General features: G+C 46.9%; 1 protein-coding gene across 6 annotated transcripts in view; it reads left to right on the forward strand.

Moving 5' to 3' along the window:
• Window positions 1-19,311, forward strand: part of luc7l (LUC7-like (S. cerevisiae)) — a 19,945-nt gene continuing 634 nt past the window's right edge. Inside the window, exons 1-11 of one of the 6 annotated variants that reach the window (XM_060036879.1) lie at window positions 1-208; window positions 2,166-2,260; window positions 2,382-2,480; window positions 4,510-4,620; window positions 7,789-7,932; window positions 11,514-11,690; window positions 12,211-12,299; window positions 13,734-13,763; window positions 16,089-16,206; window positions 16,315-16,427; window positions 18,300-19,249. In XM_060036879.1, the coding sequence (XP_059892862.1) occupies window positions 148-208; window positions 2,166-2,260; window positions 2,382-2,480; window positions 4,510-4,620; window positions 7,789-7,932; window positions 11,514-11,690; window positions 12,211-12,299; window positions 13,734-13,763; window positions 16,089-16,206; window positions 16,315-16,427; window positions 18,300-18,372 (1,110 nt within the window). In that variant the 5' untranslated portion in view covers window positions 1-147 and the 3' untranslated portion in view covers window positions 18,373-19,249. Of the gene's footprint in view, window positions 209-1,018; window positions 1,087-2,165; window positions 2,261-2,381; window positions 2,481-4,509; window positions 4,621-7,788; window positions 7,933-11,513; window positions 11,691-12,210; window positions 12,300-13,733; window positions 13,764-16,088; window positions 16,428-18,299; window positions 19,250-19,311 lie in introns of all 6 variants that reach the window. The other 5 variants (XM_060036877.1, XM_060036876.1, XM_060036878.1 and 2 more) reach the window with 5 other exon arrangements.

Here is a 19,311-nt window from a genome sequence, read left to right on the forward strand (position 1 = left end):
ACCGGAAGCTGGCGGGCGGTTCACGGAAGAGAAGCTTGAAGTGGCGTCTCTAAGAAGAGTGAATATATTTCAAATATATAACATAAACCAGGGATATTGTGTGCATCGGCCGGGAGATAGGGAGACGCTGGAGAAGAGGCACGCGAGATGTCTGCTCAAGCTCAAATGAGAGCTCTGCTCGACCAGCTCATGGGAACAGCGAGGGACGGTGAGTGGAGCAGGGTGCTAGCCGAGCTAGCTACTTAGCAAGATGGCGCCGTCGTAAAGGCTCGTTGTGTTGTCGGGATGAACCACCGAGGGATGAATGGGTGACTGCCGGCGGCTGTGTTCTTTATGTAGGCCAGTCTCGACCACCTCCTTAATGTTTGTATCCATTGGGGTTCGCCCACTGTTTATTTTAAATCGTGACACGGAGTTTCTGATCGGATGTATTCGACGTCGACTCCCGCTTCCTAGAGTTAACCCTAACCCTAGGGTTAACCTCGACCCTAGCGTTAACCCTAACCACACGGGAACGGGTCTGAACCCTCGGAATTTGGAGAATTGGACCACAAAACCCATTTTCCAAATAGTCTGGTTACCCTAAATTGTCAGATATAGGCAAAAAAAAGCATTAACCCTGCTAAGTCGGTAGAACCAAAGGAATGGTGAATATTGTGTAGACCTATTTAATAGGGCTGAACCTTATGTTATTGTTAACCTTGCATTTTCTTCGTCGAACGTTTTTTTTGTGGATACAAACATTAATTAATAAAGCAGTATGGTGTCTTCTCAACATACATGGCGACCTATTTACATCCGAACCAACCCGCACAGAAGAAGTTCATCTTTTCTTTCAGTTGAATGGGTGGAAATTCGCTAACTTCTGGCTCATTTCAATCTTTTTAGAATAGGATCCTCATAGTGTGATTGACGGTGTGGTGTGTTTGTGGGCGATTGTGTTGAGATATTAAATTCATCCCATACATATGTTGCATACAAACTGAACAATTCTGGCCCCTTTATTCTATTCATAAAGGTTCAGTATCTTTGCCAGCCTACATCAATCTGCAAAGGAGTTGCAGAAAGCCTCATGTTCATCGAGCCGTGAGTCACACATGATTTTTAAAGCTGTTATGATGAATATCCAAACCATTTATTTGCCTTCTGGACGTTGTTTTTTTTTATCACACAAAATGGCTAAATCTCCAGTGGCACTAGATTAACAGTTTGGAGCTTCAGTATAAAGACGTGTGGTCGCGGTCATTAGAGCAGTTCTCAATGCTCCGACATACGTCTGTTTCCACAGGACCTGTTAGACACACAACATTTTGCACAGATCCTTTGCAATCTGACTTTTGTGTATGACTCCTAACTTCTTACTACAGGTATGGGCAAGAACACTGTTCCCATTTATACTTGTCAACAGCGGGTTTAGAACTCTGCCGCTGGGGTGTTGAAGATGCAGAGGGGTACAGTATATGGTGCAGAGCGCAGTGTGTATGAACTAACTCTTTCCTTCGTTTTCACTTTTCCTTTGATTCTGTGTTTTTTGAATTTCTTTTCAATGTCCCACATCTATTAAGGACTTGGCTGGAGCGTACTTCTGGAATGTTAACCTATATTATGCCATAATTCCAAAACCAGCTCTCAACTGTGTAGTAGTAACAGCTGGGAACGCTGACATCCAGCGAGAACATTCCAGCAGCTAGCCCTTTCCCCACCTGTCCACCCCAATCCACCTAGACCTCACTAGTTCATCTTTACCGCTCGCTGCTTGAGTCCAGACACAGGGGCCTGAGTCTTGTATCACGGGCTGAGCTAAACTCATCTTAAGCTGAATCTCATTCCAATGTTATATTAATGAGGCATTGGGTAAGGTAAGCTACAATACTGGAAGGCCATCTGATTATTTGACTGTTGAGACTTTGGTAACTGATATCCCCTCACATTTGTGTGTCCTGGTAAGCTGCTGTCACCGCATATCTTAACTTCTAGTGTACATTGTTATTCACTTTGGATGGAGCAATTCCTTGAAGTTCAGCCGTAGGGATGAAGTTAGGCCTCTGGCCACATTGGAAACAGACTGGAAGACAGTAACGCAGTAGATGAGCAGGTTCTGAAGCCTCGCAGCAGGTAGCCGGTATGAAAGGGGTCGCTCATTGGCTGTTCTTGGACTGTTTCAGGCGATGAGACGCGGCAGCGCGTCAAGTTCACGGACGAGCGAGTCTGCAAAAGCCACCTGTTGAACTGCTGCCCTCATGACATCCTGTCTGGAACGGTGAGCGGCGTGTGTGTGTGGTATAACAGTTATCCAAGCTTTAGTTGTGGCCTTCCGGGTTTTGGCCACCTGTTTATTGTCCATGGCAACAGCCCCAATAACATGTGTTTGTGGTCAACAGCGCATGGACCTGGGGGAATGCTCCAAGATCCACGACCTGGCTCTGAGGGCCGACTACGAGATCGCCTCCAAGGATCGGGACCTGTTCTTTGAGCTGGACGTGAGTTTCTCTTTTTGGGGCTACGGTCGTTTTACTAAGTATTAATCTCAATTATCTAGGGTTAGCTTCTATTCTTAGTTAGTATTTGGCTAGTGATCTAAGGTCTCCCCTCCTCCAGAGTTAGGTAGCTGTTATATTTATTAGTTAGTAATAGTATTGAGGCAGTGATCTAAGGTCTCCCCCCAGGGTTAGCTGTAGTTAGTTAGTTAGTTAGTTAGTAATAGTATTAAGGCAGTGATCTAAGGTCTCACCCCCCCCCCCCCCCCAGGGTTAGCTGTTGTTAGTAATAGTATTAAGGCAGTGATCTAAGGTCTCCCCCCAGGGTTAGCTGTTGTTAGTTAGTTAGTAATAGTATTAAGGCAGTGATCTAAGGTCTCCCCCCCCCCCCCCCCCCCCCAGGGTTAGCTGTTGTTAGTTAGTTAGTAATAGTATTAAGGCAGTGATCTAAGGTCGTCGTCCCCCCCCCCCCCCCAGGGTTAGCTGCTGTAGTTAGTTAGTTAGTTAGTAATAGTATTAAGGCAGTGATCTAAGGTCTCCCCCCAGGGTTAGCTGTTGTTAGTTAGTAATAGTATTAAGGCAGTGATCTAAGGTCTCCCCCCAGGGTTAGCTGTTGTTAGTTAGTTAGTAATAGTATTAAGGCAGTGATCTAAGGTCTCCCCCCCCCCAGGGTTAGCTGTTGTTAGTTAGTTAGTTAGTTAGTTAGTTAGTTAGTAATAGTATTAAGGCAGTGATCTAAGGTCTCCCCCCAGGGTTAGCTGTTGTTAGTTAGTTAGTTAGTTAGTTAGTTAGTTAGTAATAGTATTAAGGCAGTGATCTAAGGTCTTCCCCCAGGGTTAGCTGTAGTTAGTTAGTTAGTAATAGTATTAAGGCAGTGATCTAAGGTCTCCCCCCAGGGTTAGCTGTTGTTAGTTAGTTAGTTAGTAATAGTATTAAGGCAGTGATCTAAGGTCTTCCCCCAGGGTTAGCTGTAGTTAGTTAGTTAGTTAGTTAGTAATAGTATTAAGGCAGTGATCTAAGGTCTCCCCCCAGGGTTAGCTGTAGTTAGTTAGTAATAGTATTAAGGCAGTGATCTAAGGTCCCCCCCCCCCCCAGGGTTAGCTGTTGTTAGTTAGTTAGTTAGTTAGTAATAGTATTAAGGCAGTGATCTAAGGTCCCCCCCCCCCCCCCAGGGTTAGCTGTTGTTAGTTAGTTAGTTAGTTAGTAATAGTATTAAGGCAGTGATCTAAGGTCTCCCCCCCCCCCCCAGGGTTAGCTGTAGTTAGTTAGTTAGTTAGTTAGTTAGTAATAGTATTAAGGCAGTGATCTAAGGTCCCCCCCCAGGGTTAGCTGTTGTTAGTTAGTTAGTTAGTAATAGTATTAAGGCAGTGATCTAAGGTCTCCCCCCAGGGTTAGCTGTTGTTAGTTAGTTAGTTAGTAATAGTATTAAGGCAGTGATCTAAGGTCTCTCCCCCCCCCCCCCCCCCAGGGTTAGCTGTTGTTAGTTAGTTAGTTAGTAATAGTATTAAGGCAGTGATCTAAGGTCTCCCCCCAGGGTTAGCTGTAGTTAGTTAGTTAGTAATAGTATTAAGGCAGTGATCTAAGGTCTCCCCCCAGGGTTAGCTGTTGTTAGTTAGTTAGTAATAGTATTAAGGCAGTGATCTAAGGTCTCCCCCCCCCCCCCAGGGTTAGCTGTTGTTAGTTAGTTAGTTAGTTAGTAATAGTATTAAGGCAGTGATCTAAGGTCTCCCCCCCCCCCCCCCAGGGTTAGCTGTAGTTAGTTAGTTAGTTAGTTAGTTAGTAATAGTATTAAGGCAGTGATCTAAGGTCTCCCCCCAGGGTTAGCTGTTGTTAGTTAGTTAGTAATAGTATTAAGGCAGTGATCTAAGGTCTCCCCCCAGGGTTAGCTGTTGTTAGTTAGGTAGTTAGTAATAGTATTAAGGCAGTGATCTAAGGTCTCTCCCCCCCCAGGGTTAGCTGTTGTTAGTTAGTTAGTTAGTAATAGTATTAAGGCAGTGATCTAAGGTCTCTCCCCCCCCCCCCCCCCCCCCAGGCGGTGGACCACCTGGAGTCTTTCATCGCAGACTGCGACCGCCGGACGGAGCTGGCCAAGAAGCGTCTGGCGGAGACGCAGGAGGAGATCAGCGCTGAGGTGGCGGCCAAGGTGACGTCCAGTGACCTAACCCTAACTAGATCATACCTACCTAAAGGGTTAGGGTTGACCTAACCCTAACCCTTACAAGGTGACGTCCAGTGACAGGGTTAGGGTTAACCTAACCCTAACCCTTACAAGGTGACGTCCAGTGACAGGGTTAGGGTTAGGGTTAGGGTTAACCTAACCCTAACCCTTACAAGGTGACGTCCAGTGACCTAACCCTAACTAGATCATACCTACCTAAAGGGTTAGGGTTGACCTAACCCTAACCCTTACAAGGTGACGTCCAGTGACAGGGTTAGGGTTAGGGTTAACCTAACCCTAACCCTTACAAGGTGACGTCCAGTGACCTAACCCTAACTAGATCATACCTACCTAAAGGGTTAGGGTGAGGGTTAACCTAACCCTAACCCTTACAAGGTGACGTCCAGTGACAGCCCGCTCTATAGCTTCAGTTATTCTGAACTAGATCATACCTACCTAAAGGGTGGGGTTTATAGAGAGAGGAGAGGTCACCATGACAACAGGCGGAAAGAGGGAACGTCTAGGGTCGAACTAGAGAGGAGTTGATGTCTGTTAGTGAACAATAAGACCCTAAATGACTCCAGCACAGACCGTAACACAATCTAAATACTATTCCATATTTAAACATTTGGACCTTTCAAAGCTAAACTCAAACACTGCACCCGACAGCGAAACATAAAACCTGGCAGCACATAGTCTGTATAATAGCGCATCAATATTCTTTTCAGGCAGGATCACGATTTTACCGCAATTCTTTTTTATGTTGGTTTCGAAGTCTATTTTGCAAGTAACTGAACAGTACAACCAAACTAATTTCCCTATTTAAAAAAAATCTAGCCCTAAAAGGTAACAAAACTGAAAGAACTAACAGACCATTTAGGCCAAAGTACTAGGGATGGGCACGAGTAGTAAATTCCAAACTCGAGTGATCGTTTAATCAAATCTATTTTTAGAATGCAACGCATCTGCAGCAGGAATAGGCCTAATAATGAACGGCAATATTAACAACCAAACATGTAATGCTTATTCTCCATCAAAACAGTCAGAGTTATCGAGTATTCATTATTTATTTTTGAAAACGTTCAAAACACATTTTCCTTACAAAAATAAATATGCGTCTCACAATTTAAATCACGTCAAACCAAGGCCTGTAACGGTTTAAAAAAAACAAAACGAAACAAGTAGCCTAACCATTGCAAATAATTTAAATCTGCAAATAAAACGGCAGCAAATGGACTATGGATATACTCAGCGTTGTGATCTTCTCTGCACGGCCGGGATGACAGCTGCGTCTTGCGGCGGTGAAAATAGCCGACACACTTGGTTGCTGCGGGTCTGCTTTCCCGAACTCACCGTTGTGTTTCAGGAGCATATGTTGCCGCATAGTACTTGTAGTACTCTGGTAGCTCGATTTCGCTTGGCATATTTTACATTTCACCTTATGATCTCCTATTTCTTTAAAGTATTTCAATTCTTTGCTGCGCTTTGCTTTAACCACCATCCCTTAACTTTTTTAATTCTGGCGTGCCTGCAGGCGGCACGGCACGCGCCACACAGACATTTGATAGATTTAATTTGCTTTGTGCCCACGGCAGCGTTAGTGGCGCCGCACAGACAAGTGATACATTTGATTCAGAAAACTTTGTTTGTGTGTATATGCAAACTCGAGTTTGCCTGTCCACCAACCGAGTTCATTTGTAACGAGCAGTACTCGAGTAATCGCTTCCTCACGCCCATCCCTACAAAGTACCTTTTCCAACAGATTTTTAATGATCAAGTCTGCCATGTATGAACACGCCGTGCATCGCACACAATCCACCCAGCATGCTCACGTGCATTGACTACTATACGTGACAACGCAATGCAAGCGAGCGATGGAGGACGTTAAGAAGAAATTAAGAAGTAATGAGAGAATAGCGCCGGACAGTCTGATTCGTTTTTTCAGTTATCATGGCCTTTTTGTGAATTTATGAAGTTATGATTGAGCCTCTTATGCTCGCAGTTAACGCGCGCTTGTTGCGCTGAGCGGGTGACAATTCCATAATGCCTTGCATTCGTTTAATAAAGGCGTGCTTTCACAGACGTAAACGTGTCATTACTATTCTGAGAAAAGATGGAATAACTGTGTCGAGCTTGGTTCTCCTCTGTCGGACGCGGGCCGGGACAGAAACATGCGGCCCGTTCCGCGCTCTAGTATGAGCCATAGAACTGTAACTGACTGACTGTGCACTGTAGCAAGATACTAACGATCTCTGTGAAGGCAGATCGCGGGGACATGGGAGACATTTGAATCATTCACAATTAGGGATGTCCGATATTGGCTTTTTTGCCGATATCCGATATGCGATATTGTCCAACTCTAAATTTTCGATTCCGATATCAGCCGATACCGATGTCGATATTTGGGTTATTTTTCCTCAAACCTAATTTAGGTAACATTACATATCTCCTGTTGTGGAATTAACACAACATGCTTAATGTTATTGTGATGCCCCACTGGATGCATTCTTGAATGCAACAAGGCTTTCCAAATGTTAACATTGTCTGTGCAAAATAAGAAAAATACTTCAACTTAATTTAAGGGAAAAGTGCCATGTTTATTTTTATTTTTTTAATGGTGTCAGACAACAGTTTGGATTACACTCTCCCTGAGATAATCTTGACAATGCCCACAACAAATAGGGCAAACTTGACTTCACAAATGATAAAACATTGTACCTGAACAACTATGTGCAACATAGCAGTATGTTTCTTTAACTAAAACTCAATAACCTTAATTGAATAAATGCACAAATATGAGTCAATTACAATGTGCACTGTACTGCACAATTTTGAAAACATTTATTTGAGCTATAAAAAAATATATATATATATATATATTTTATCGGTTTTAAGGCAAAAAAAATCCGATACCGATATTACATTTTTATGCTAATATCGGGCCGATAATATCGGTGGGCCGATAATATCGGACATCTCTATTCACAATCTAATATTGCACACCCCTAGGCCAGGGGTCCCGTGGAGATGGGGCTCTGGACCCTGACGGGGGACAGTGATCCGATGGGGTCCTGACGCTGAGCTACTGCAGCACAGCGGTCAGGACCCTAGCGGACAGCCAGCCCTATCCTGACGCCTGTTGTCCTGCTGCAGGCGGAGAAGGTCCACGAGCTGAACGAGGAGATCGGCAAGCTGCTGGCCAAGGCGGAGCAGCTGGGAGCCGAGGGCAACGTGGACGAGGCCCAGAAGGTCCTGCAGGAGGTGGAGAAGGTCCGCACCACCAAGAAGGACGCCGAGGTGAGGAGACGGCCACACCGCCTCAATGTGTTCCTCATGGCGTTCCTCATGGCGTTCCTCCTGGCGTACCTTATAGTCATGTGGTGTTCCTCATAGTCTCATGTTGTTCCTAATGGTGTTCCTCATTGTCTCATGTTGTTCCTCATGGCGTTCCTCATAGTCTCATGTTGTTCCTAATGGCGTTCCTCATGGTCTCATGTTGTTCCTCATGGTCTCATGTTGTTCCTAATGGCGTTCCTCATTGTCTCATGTTGTTCCTAATGGCGTTCCTCATTGTCTCATGTTGTTCCTAATGGCGTTCCTCATGGTCTCATGTTGTTCCTCATAGTCTCGTGTTGTTCCTAATGGCATTCCTCATGGTCTCATGTTGTTCCTAATGGCGTTCCTCATGGTCTCATGTTGTTCCTAATGGCGTTCCTCATGGTCTCATGTTGTTCCTAATGGCGTTCCCCATAGTCTCATGTTGTTCTTCATGGTCTCATGTTGTTCATAATGGTCTCATGTTGTTCCTAATGGAGTTCCTCATGGTCTCATGGCGTTCCTCATAGTCTGATGTTGTTCCTAATGGCGTTCCTCATAGTCATGTTGTTCCTAATGGCGTTCCTCATAGTCTCATGTTGTTCCTCATGGTCTCATGTTGTTCCTCATAGTCTCATGTTGTTCCTAATGGCGTTCCTCATGGTCTCATGTTGTTCCTCATGGTCTCATGTTGTTCCTCATGGTCTCATGTTGTTCCTAATGGCGTTCCTCATAGTCTCATGTTGTTCCTCATGGTCTCATGTTGTTCCTCATAGTCTCATGTTGTTCCTAATGGCGTTCCTCATGGTCTCATGTTGTTCCTCATGGTCTCATGTTGTTCCTCATGGTCTCATGTTGTTCCTAATGGCGTTCCTCATAGTCTCATGTTGTTCCTCATGGCGTTCCTCATAGTCTCATGTTGTTCCTCATGGCGTTCCTCATGGTCTCATGGCGTTCCTCATAGTCTGATGTTGTTCCTAATGGCGTTCCTCATAGTCATGTTGTTCCTAATGGCGTTCCTCATAGTCTCATGTTGTTCCTCATGGTCTCATGTTGTTCCTCATAGTCTCATGTTGTTCCTCATGGTCTCATGTTGTTCCTAATGGTCTCATGTTGTTCCTAATGGCGTTCCTCATAGTCTCATGTTGTTCCTCATGGCGTTCCTCATGGGCTCATGGCGTTCCTCATAGTCTGATGTTGTTCCTAATGGCGTTCCTCATAGTCTGATGTTGTTCCTAATGGCGTTCCTCATAGTCATGTTGTTCCTAATGGCGTTCCTCATAGTCTCATGTTGTTCCTCATGGTCTCATGGTTTTCCTCATAGTCTCATGGCGTTCCTCATAGTCTCATGTTGTTCCTAATGGCGTTCCTCATAGTCTCATCAGGCCTCGACATTAACGGTTGCCCGCTTGCCCGGGGCAACCAAAAGTCATATTTGGGCAAGTTGAGATTGATTTCTGGTTGCCCGAACGGGCAAGTGGATTTTGGGTGGATGTTAATATAAAGGCTATTTATTCAAATGTTTTTAGAAACTGCAGAACAACCTTTTTTGCCGCAAAATAACACAAAATATTAGTATTTGCAATTGATCAGCGCGCCGTCTTCTCTTCTCTCGGAAAGCGAGTTAACAGACACGCATCGCTTCAGTGCGAAAATAGCCCCGCCTTCTGTCACTCGCAGTGCGTTCTCTGGCCGTGATTCGAAGGTGTTGGCTAAAGGTTAGCCAACAAAGCTAGCATCGCAAATGCAGCGCCTACGCGAACGGTTTAGGTAGAAGGAAAATGGAGTAGTGATGGAGGAGTGCAGTTTGGAAGTACTTTGGATTGAGGCAAATTACCAAGGAAAGTCATATGCAAGAACACGGTTTTGGGTTTCATAACTGTGCACATGCACAGCAATAGCGATCTTTTTCACGAAATTGGACCCTCACAAACTATATATTACATGAAAGCTGAGCCTCCACTTATTCCAACAGTCCAAACCATATCATTCTGTGACTAAAACTCGCAAATAACAACTTAAGAAGAAACGTCCCCTTTTCTTTTAACAACCAAAAGTGAAGTATTACCTTTGTGATTTTTGTCCACAAAGTTGATTCTGGTCGAATAAAACCACCATAAACGGATAACCCAGTGTCTGGGCCAAATTTTGCAGCTAAACATGGTATTTTCAATCAATGAATAAGAGAAGGTTTCTTAGGAAATAGGTAAATTGCCTTCAATAAGAAAACATATTCTTCAGCGCAATCTAGTGGCCATATGTTTATTTGCGAGTGTTTGGCTTGGGGCATTCGAATATATTTGCCCTGAAATTTAAATAGAGGTGTCAAGTGTCAAAATTTTAAGACGTCTACCTTTATTTGTGTCTCATAGTAAGACATATGATAAGGTCCCAAATGATAACGACCAACTGATAATTATTTCAGGTGGAAATGTTATCTTCCACTTATGCTGTGTTCCATGGCTTTATTCACTTTAACCAAGTATCATCCCCATTGAATATTTCACTTGCACAACAATCTTTCTTATGGCACAAAGATGACATTATCGCCCTTGCAGTTGTGGAGATATACTCTATTTACTTTGGGTATGTTCTTTCCTGAAAAAAACTTTTCCCCTGATATCGAAAATGGTATAGAATATCGATATTTTTCCAGGTATAGTGTCAAAGTTAGAAAATCCAGTATCGTGACTGACAACACTACTAGAAACGCGATTGTGATTATTCAGTTAGAGCTACAAGAAACGTGAAAGTTAAAAAAGACATCTTTGCTACTACCTCTGACATTTAGTTAAGTACATTTGCATGAAATCATACAGGTCTACATATAACTTGGCGATAGCTTTAATAGGTTGCAACGGTGGACTGAAATCACTTCATGGCACGATGTGACCGCTCGATAAATAAGTAAACAAAGGGAAGTTTGTTATTTTTTATTTTTTTTTATATTTGTGGAAGCTAACATTCAGCTTCAGTCTGAGCTAGGATGATTTTTCTGAGCCCCCCCAAAACCAGGCCGCATGCCTGGCAAAAAGAGGCCTGTTCAAGATTTTGATTATAATTTAGGCAAGTGAACATCACATTCGGGCAAGTTGAACCTGACCTGTACTTGCCCGGTGGGCAAGTGCTTTTGAAACCTTAATGTCAACCCCTGCTCATGTTGTTCCTCATGGTCTCATGTTGTTCCTCATGGTCTCATGTTGTTCCTCATAGTCTCATGTTGTTCCTAATGGCGTTCCTCATAGTCTCATGTTGTTCCTCATGGTCTCATGTTGTTCCTCATGGTCTCATGTTGTTCCTCATGGTCTCATGTTGTTCCTCATGGTCTCATGTTGTACCTAATGGCGTTCCTCATTGTCTCATGCTGTTCCTCATTGTCCTATGGCGTTCCTCATGGTCTCATGTTGTTCCTAATGGCGTTCCTCATAGTCTCATGGCGTTCGTTATGGCGTTCCAGATGGTCTCATGGTGTTCCTCATCTCACGGTGGACCGATGGGATTGATCTAAACGGGTGAAACCCTTCCTCCTCATCTCAAAATGTTGTCTCCTGGCGCCCCCTCAGGAGGAGTACAGGAACTCCATGCCCGCCTCCAGCTTCCAGCAGCAGAAGCTGAGGGTGTGCGAGGTCTGCTCTGCCTATCTGGGTCTCCATGACAACGACCGCCGCCTCGCTGATCACTTTGGCGGGAAGCTGCACCTGGGCTTCATCCAGATCCGAGAGAAGCTGGACCAGCTGAAGGTACGGACCGTCTGGAGCCAGACTGTAGACCTCCACCTGCTCCTAACCCCCCAGATACAAGGGTTAGGGTTAGCTAACCCTAACACAGATACATGGGTTAGGGTTAGGGTTAGCTAACCCTAACCCTAACCCATGTATCTGTGTTAGGGTTAGGGTTAGCTAACCCTAACCCAGATACATGGGTTAGGGTTAGCTAACCCTAACCCTAACACAGATACATGGGTTAGGGTTAGCTAACCCTAACACAGATACATGGGTTAGGGTTAGCTAACCCTAACCCTAACACAGATACATGGGTTAGGGTTAGGGTTAGCTAACCCTAACACAGATACATGGGCTGCAGCAACACGTCTTTACCTCTCGTCTCTGGGGCCCCTCACAGCCTTTCTATTGAGTCACTATCTGACGTCCATCTTTAATCTCTATCGCATGTTTCCCTGGGTTTGGTTCTTCTGGAACCGGTGCTCCGGGGCTCGTGGAAAGGAGAACCCGTTGAACCAAATGTTTTTATTCTGACCAGAAAACGGTGGTGGAGAAGCAGGAAGTGAGGAACCAGGAGAGGCTGAAGAGGAGAGAGGAGCGAGAGAAGGAGGAGAAGGTGAAGAAGAGGTGAGAACCCCAATGGTGCAGTGACCTTAGGGTAACCCTTACCTGTTAGTTAAAGTGCCCTTAGGGTGACCCTTACCTGTTAGTTAAAGTGACCTCAGGGTAACCCTTACCTGTTTGTTAAAGTGACCTTAGGGTAACCCTTACCTGTTAGTTACAGTGACCTTAGGGTAACCCTTACCTGTTAGTTAAAGTGACCTTAGGGTAACCCTTACCTGTTAGTTACAGTGACCTTAGGGTAACCCTTACCTGTTAGTTACAGTGACCTTAGGGTAACCCTTACCTGTTAGTTACAGTGACCTTAGGGTAACCCTTACCTGTTAGTTACAGTGACCTTAGTGTAACCCTTACCTGTAGTTACAGTGACCTTAGTGTAACCCTTACCTGTAGTTACAGTGACCTTAGTGTAACCCTTACCTGTTAGTTACAGTGACCTTAGGGTGACCCTTACCTCAGGGTAACCCTTACCTGTTAGTTACAGTGACCTTAGTGTAACCCTTACCTGTTACATAGTTACAGTGACCTCAGGGTAACCCTTACCTGTTAGTTACAGTGACCTCAGGGTAACCCTTACCTGTTAGTTACAGTGACCTTAGGGTAACCCTTACCTGTTAGTTACAGTGACCTTAGGGTAACCCTTACCTGTTAGTTACAGTGACCTTAGGGTAACCCTTACCTGTTAGTTACAGTGACCTTAGGGTAACCCTTACCTGTTAGTTACAGTGACCTTAGGGTAACCCTTACCTGTTAGTTACAGTGACCTTAGGGTAACCCTTACCTGTTAGTTAAAGTCACCTTAGGGTAACCCTTACCTGTTAGTTACAGTGACCTTAGGGTGACCCTTACCTCAGGGTAACCCTTACCTGTAGTTACAGTGACCTTAGTGTAACCCTTACCTGTAGTTACAGTGACCTTAGTGTAACCCTTACCTGTTAGTTACAGTGACCTTAGTGTAACCCTTAGCTGTTAGTTACAGTGACCTTAGTGTAACCCTTACCTGTTAGTTACAGTGACCTTAGGGTAACCCTTACCTGTTAGTTACAGTGACCTTAGGGTGACCCTTACCTGTTAGTTAAAGTGACCTTAGGGTGACCCTTACCTGTTAGTTAAAGTGACCTTAGGGTAACCCTTACCTGTTAGTTACAGTGACCTTAGTGTAACCCTTAGCTGTTAGTTACAGTGACCTTAGTGTAACCCTTACCTGTTAGTTACAGTGACCTTAGGGTGACCCTTACCTCAGGGTAACCCTTACCTGTTAGTTACAGTGACCTTAGGGTGACCCTTACCTCAGGGTAACCCTTACCTGTTAGTTACAGTGACCTTAGGGTGACCCTTACCTCAGGGTAACCCTTACCTGTTAGTTACAGTGACCTTAGGGTGACCCTTACCTCAGGGTAACCCTTACCTGTTAGTTACAGTGACCTCTGTTTTTTGCAGAACCAGATCAAAGAGCAAAGAGCATAAAAGGTAGAGTACCTCCTCCTGGTTCTAACCTCATTACCTCCTCCTCCTCCTGGTTCTAACCTCATTACCTCCTCCTGGTTCTAACCTCATTACCTCCTCCTGGTTCTAACCTCATTACCTCCTCCTCCTGGTTCTAACCTCATTACCTTCTCCTGGTTCTAACCTCATTTCCTCCTCCTCCTCCTGGTTCTAACCTCATTACCTCCTCCTCCTGGTTCTAACCTCATTACCTCCTCCTCCTGGTTCTAACCTCATTACCTCCTCCTCCTCCTGGTTCTAACCTCATTACCTCCTCCTCCTCCTCCTGGTTCTAACCTCATTACCTCCTCCTCCTCCTCCTGGTTCTAACCTCATTACCTCCTCCTCCTCCTCCTCCTGGTTCTAACCTCATTACCTCCTCCTCCTCCTCCTGGTTCTAACCTCATTACCTCCTCCTCCTCCTCCTGGTTCTAACCTCATTACCTCCTCCTCCTCCTCCTGGTTCTAACCTCATTACCTCCTCCTCCTCCTCCTGGTTCTAACCTCATTACCTCCTCCTCCTGGTTCTAACCTCATTACCTCCTCCTCCTGGTTCTAACCTCATTACCTCCTCCTCCTGGTTCTAACCTCATTACCTCCTCCTCCTGGTTCTAACCTCCTCCTCCTGGTTCTAACCTCCTCCTCCTGGTTCTAACCTCCTCCTCCTGGTTCTAACCTCCTCCTCCTGGTTCTAACCTCATTACCTCCTCCTCCTCCTGGTTCTAACCTCATTACCTCCTCCTCCTCCTGGTTCTAACCTCATTACCTCCTCCTCCTCCTGGTTCTAACCTCATTACCTCCTCCTCCTCCTCCTGGTTCTAACCTCATTACCTCCTCCTCCTGGTTCTAACCTCATTACCTCCTCCTCCTCCTGGTTCTAACCTCATTACCTCCTCCTCCTCCTGGTTCTAACCTCATTACCTCCTCCTCCTCCTGGTTCTAACCTCATTACCTCCTCCTCCTCCTGGTTCTAACCTCATTACCTCCTCCTCCTCCTCCTGGTTCTAACCTCATTACCTCCTCCTGGTTCTAACCTCATTACCTCCTCCTGGTTCTAACCTCATTACCTCCTCCTGGTTCTAACCTCATTACCTCCTCCTGGTTCTAACCTCATTACCTCCTCCTGGTTCTAACCTCATTACCTCCTCCTGGTTCTAACCTCATTACCTCCTCCTGGTTCTAACCTCATTACCTCCTCCTGGTTCTAACCTCATTACCTCCTCCTGGTTCTAACCTCATTACCTCCTCCTGGTTCTAACCTCATTACCTCCTCCTGGTTCTAACCTCATTACCTCCTCCTGGTTCTAACCTCATTACCTCCCCCTGGTCTAACCTCATTACCTCCTCCTCCTGGTTCTAACCTCATTACCTCCTCCTCCTGGTACTAACCTCATTACCTCCTCCTCCTCATGGTTCTAACCTCATTACCTCCTCCTCCTCATGGTTCTAACCTCATTGCCTCCTCCTAGTTCTAACCTCATTACCTCCTCCTCCTGGTTTTAACCTCATTACCTCCTCCTGGTTCTAACCTCATTACCTCCTCCTGGTTCTAACCTCATTACCTCCTCCTGGTTCTAACCTCATTACCTCCTCCTGGTTCTAACCTCATTACCTCCTCCTGGTTCTAACCTCATTACCTCCTCCTGGTTCTAACCTCATTACCTCCTCCTCCTGGTTTTAACCTCATTACCTCCTCCTGGTTCTAACCTCATTACCTCCTCCTGGTTCTAACCTCATTACCTCCTCCTGGTTCTAACCTCATTACCTCCTCCTGGTTCTAACCTCATTACCTCCTCCTGGTTCTAACCTCATTACCTCCTCCTGGTTCTAACCTCATTACCTCCTCCTTGTTCTAACCTCATCACCTCCTCCTCTTCCTCCTGGTTCTAACCTCATGACCTTCTCCTCTTCTTCCTCCTCCTGGTTCTAACCTCATGACCTCCTCCTCTTCCTCCTCCTGGTTCTAACCTCATTACCTCCTCCTCTTCCTCCTCCTCCTGGTTCTAACCTCATTACCTCCTCCTCCTCCTGATTCTAACCTAATTACCTCCTCCTCCTGGTTCTAACCTCACTACCTCCTCCTCCTCCTGGTTCTAACCTCATTACCTCCTCCTGGTTCTAACCTCATTACCTCCTCCTGGATCTAACCTCATTACCTCCTCCTCCTGGTTCTAACCTCATTACCTCCTCCTCCTGGTTCTAACCTCATTACCTCCTCTTCCTGGTTCTAACCTCATTACCTCCTCCTCCTCCTCCTGGTTCTAACCTCATTACTTCCTCCTCTTCCTCCTCCTCCTGGTTCTAACCCAGGTCCCGCTCCCACGAGCGCCGTGCTAGGAGGCGGTCGCGATCCCCGTCCCGCGAGAAGAAACGTTCTGCGTCCCGCGAGAAGAAACGTTCTGCGTCCCGCGAGAAGAAACGTTCTCCGTCCAGGGACCGCGAGAAGAAACGTTCTGCATCCCGCGAGAAGAAACGTTCTCCGTCCAGGGACCGCGAGAAGAAACGTTCTGCATCCCGCGAGAAGAAACGTTCTCCATCCAGGGACCGCGAGAAGAAACGTTCTGCATCCCGGGACCGCGAGAGACGGCGGCGCCACCGCAGCCGGTCCCGTAGCCGCAGCCACCGCCACGAGCAGAGCTCCAGACACAGGTAGCACAACCCTACACAGGGAGGGCTCCAGGTAGACAACCCTACACAGGGAGGGCTCCAGGTAGACAACCCTACACAGGGAGGGCTCCAGGTAGACAACCCTACACAGGGAGGGCTCCAGGTAGACAACCCTACACAGGGAGGGCTCCAGGTAGACAACCCTACACAGGGAGGGCTCCAGGTAGCACAACCCTACACAGGGAGGGCTCCAGGTAACACCTCCCTACACAGGGAGGGCTCCAGGTAACACAACCCTACGCAGGGAGGGCTCCAGGTAACACCTCCCTACGCAGGGAGGGCTCCAGGTAACACAACCCTACACAGGGAGGGCTCCAGGTAACACAACCCTACACAGGGAGGGCTCCAGGTAGACAACCCTACACAGGGAGGGCTCCAGGTAGACAACCCTACACAGGGAGGGCTCCAGGTAGACAACCCTACACAGGGAGGGCTCCAGGTAACACCTCCCTACACAGGGAGGGCTCCAGGTAACACAACCCTACACAGGGAGGGCTCCAGGTAACACCTCCCTACACAGGGAGGGCTCCAGGTAGACAACCCTACACAGGGAGGGCTCCAGGTAGACAACCCTACACAGGGAGGGCTCCAGGTAGACAACCCTACACAGGGAGGGCTCCAGGTAGACAACCCTACACAGGGAGGGCTCCAGGTAGACAACCCTACACAGGGAGGGCTCCAGGTAGACAACCCTACACAGGGAGGGCTCCAGGTAGACAACCCTACACAGGGAGGGCTCCAGGTAGACAACCCTACACAGGGAGGGCTCCAGGTAGACAACCCTACACATGGAGGGCTCCAGGTAACACAACCCTACACATGGAGGGCTCCAGGTAGACAACCCTACACAGGGAGGGCTCCAGGTAGACAACCCTACACAGGGAGGGCTCCAGGTAACAAAACCCTACACAGGGAGGGCTCCAGGTAACACAACCCTACACATGGAGGGCTCCAGGTAGACACAACTAAGGCTGGGACAACGCGTCGACGTAATCGATGACTTCGACGCATAAATTACGTCAACGCGAAAAATGCGCGTCGATTCGGGAAAAACCCCAAACAAAGATGGTGGCGCCGGAGCGTAGCAGCAGCGCGAGCGGCTCCTCAGACTCATCAGTGCCAGGCGCCACGCACTCGGTCCTCTAAAGTATGGGCATTCTTTAATGGAAAAGGAATTGATTCCGTGATATGTCGTCTTTGCAAAATGGAGATGGACGGAAGGCCAAGTGCATTACTTTGCACTTTTATTTTGGAATTTTAAGGCAATAAACATGTATTGCAATGTTAAGGAATTCATGTTTTTTTCATTCAGATATGTAAATCAACATGTATAAATTGCTATTAGTCAATTATTAGGGAGATAATCGAATCGGACTGAAAAATGAATCGTTAGATTAATCGATGCATCGAAAAAATAATCGCTAGATTAATCGTTTAAAAAATAATCGTTTATCCCAGCCCTAGACACAACCCTACCAAGGGAGGGCTCCAGGTAGACACAACCCTACCAAGGGAGGGCTCCAGGTAGACCACCCTACACAGGGAGGGCTCCAGGTAGACAACCCTACACAGGGAGGGCTCCAGGTACAGGCAGACCCTCCCCCCTGACGTTGTGGGGTCTCCCCCCTCTCCCCTCCCCCCTGACGTTGTGGTGTCTCCCCCCTCTCCCCTCCCCCCTGACGTTGTGGTGTCTCCCCCCTCTCCCCTCCCCCCTGACGTTGTGGTGTCTCCCCCCTCTCCCCTCCCCCCTGACGTTGTGTGTCTCCCCCCTCTCCCCTCCCCCCTGACGTTGTTGTCTCCCCCCTCTCTCCTCCCCCCTGACTTTATGTTGTCTTCCCCCCCCTCCCCCTTCAGGGAGCGCAGAGACGTCGTGAACGGTCGGTCGGACCCCCGGCGAGCGGACGAGCGGGGTTCAGGAGACTTCTGATGTCCACCCCCCCTCACCCTCACTCCTGGGGAGGCGGAACCCAAATGTGTCACCGTACGGCCGCAAGCCCCGCCCCCTAGAGTCATGACTTATTTTTTCATTTTTAATTGACGGCTCTTCCAGCCAACAGCCTTCATTCTCACCCCACTCCCACACTTCATCCATTTATATACACTTATTCTGTTTGGTCCAATGTGTAAAAAAATTAAAAAGGGCCGCCCACCATCCAGGGAAAAGGTGATTGAACCTGTATGCAACTGGATCTGTGAGCCTCCCCACGGTCCCTTGGGTTAGACCTTGGTTTAGACACGGTCCCTTGGTTTAGACACGGTCCCCTGGTTTAGCCCTTGGTTTAGACACAGTCCCTTGGTTTAGCCCTTGGTTTAGACACGGTCCCTTGGTTTAGACCTTGGTTTAGACACGGTCCCTTGGTTTAGCCCTTGGTTTAGACACGGTCCCTTGGTTTAGACCTTGGTTTAGACACGGTCCCTTGGTTTAGACCTTGGTTTAGACACGGTCCCTTGGTTTAGACACGGTCTTTGATACACATGATGAATGTAAATAGACGTTGGATATGAAGGAGGCTGTTATGTCCAGCTGCTCTCTTAAGACGCCATGTTTAAGTTTGTTATCCTACACCAACCTCAATAAACACATTAATACGATTATTATTCTGCACCAAGCTAAGAAACACATTTAAATAGTTTATTATCCATCACCAAGCTAAATAAACACATTCAGCGCTTGTGTCCGTTTCCTTGGGGTATAGCGTTACCTTGGGGGTTAGCGTTACCTTGGGGGTTAGCGTTACCTTGGTGTTTAGCGTTACCTTGGGGGTTAGCGTTACCTTGGTGTTTAGCGTTACCTTGGTGTTTGCGTTACCCTGGGGGGTTAGCGTTACCCTGGGGGGTTAGCGTTACCCTGGGGGGTTAGCGTTAC

This window comes from Gadus macrocephalus, chromosome 18 (genome assembly GCF_031168955.1).
Source record: "Gadus macrocephalus chromosome 18, ASM3116895v1".
NCBI classification, from domain to species: domain Eukaryota; kingdom Metazoa; phylum Chordata; class Actinopteri; order Gadiformes; family Gadidae; genus Gadus; species Gadus macrocephalus.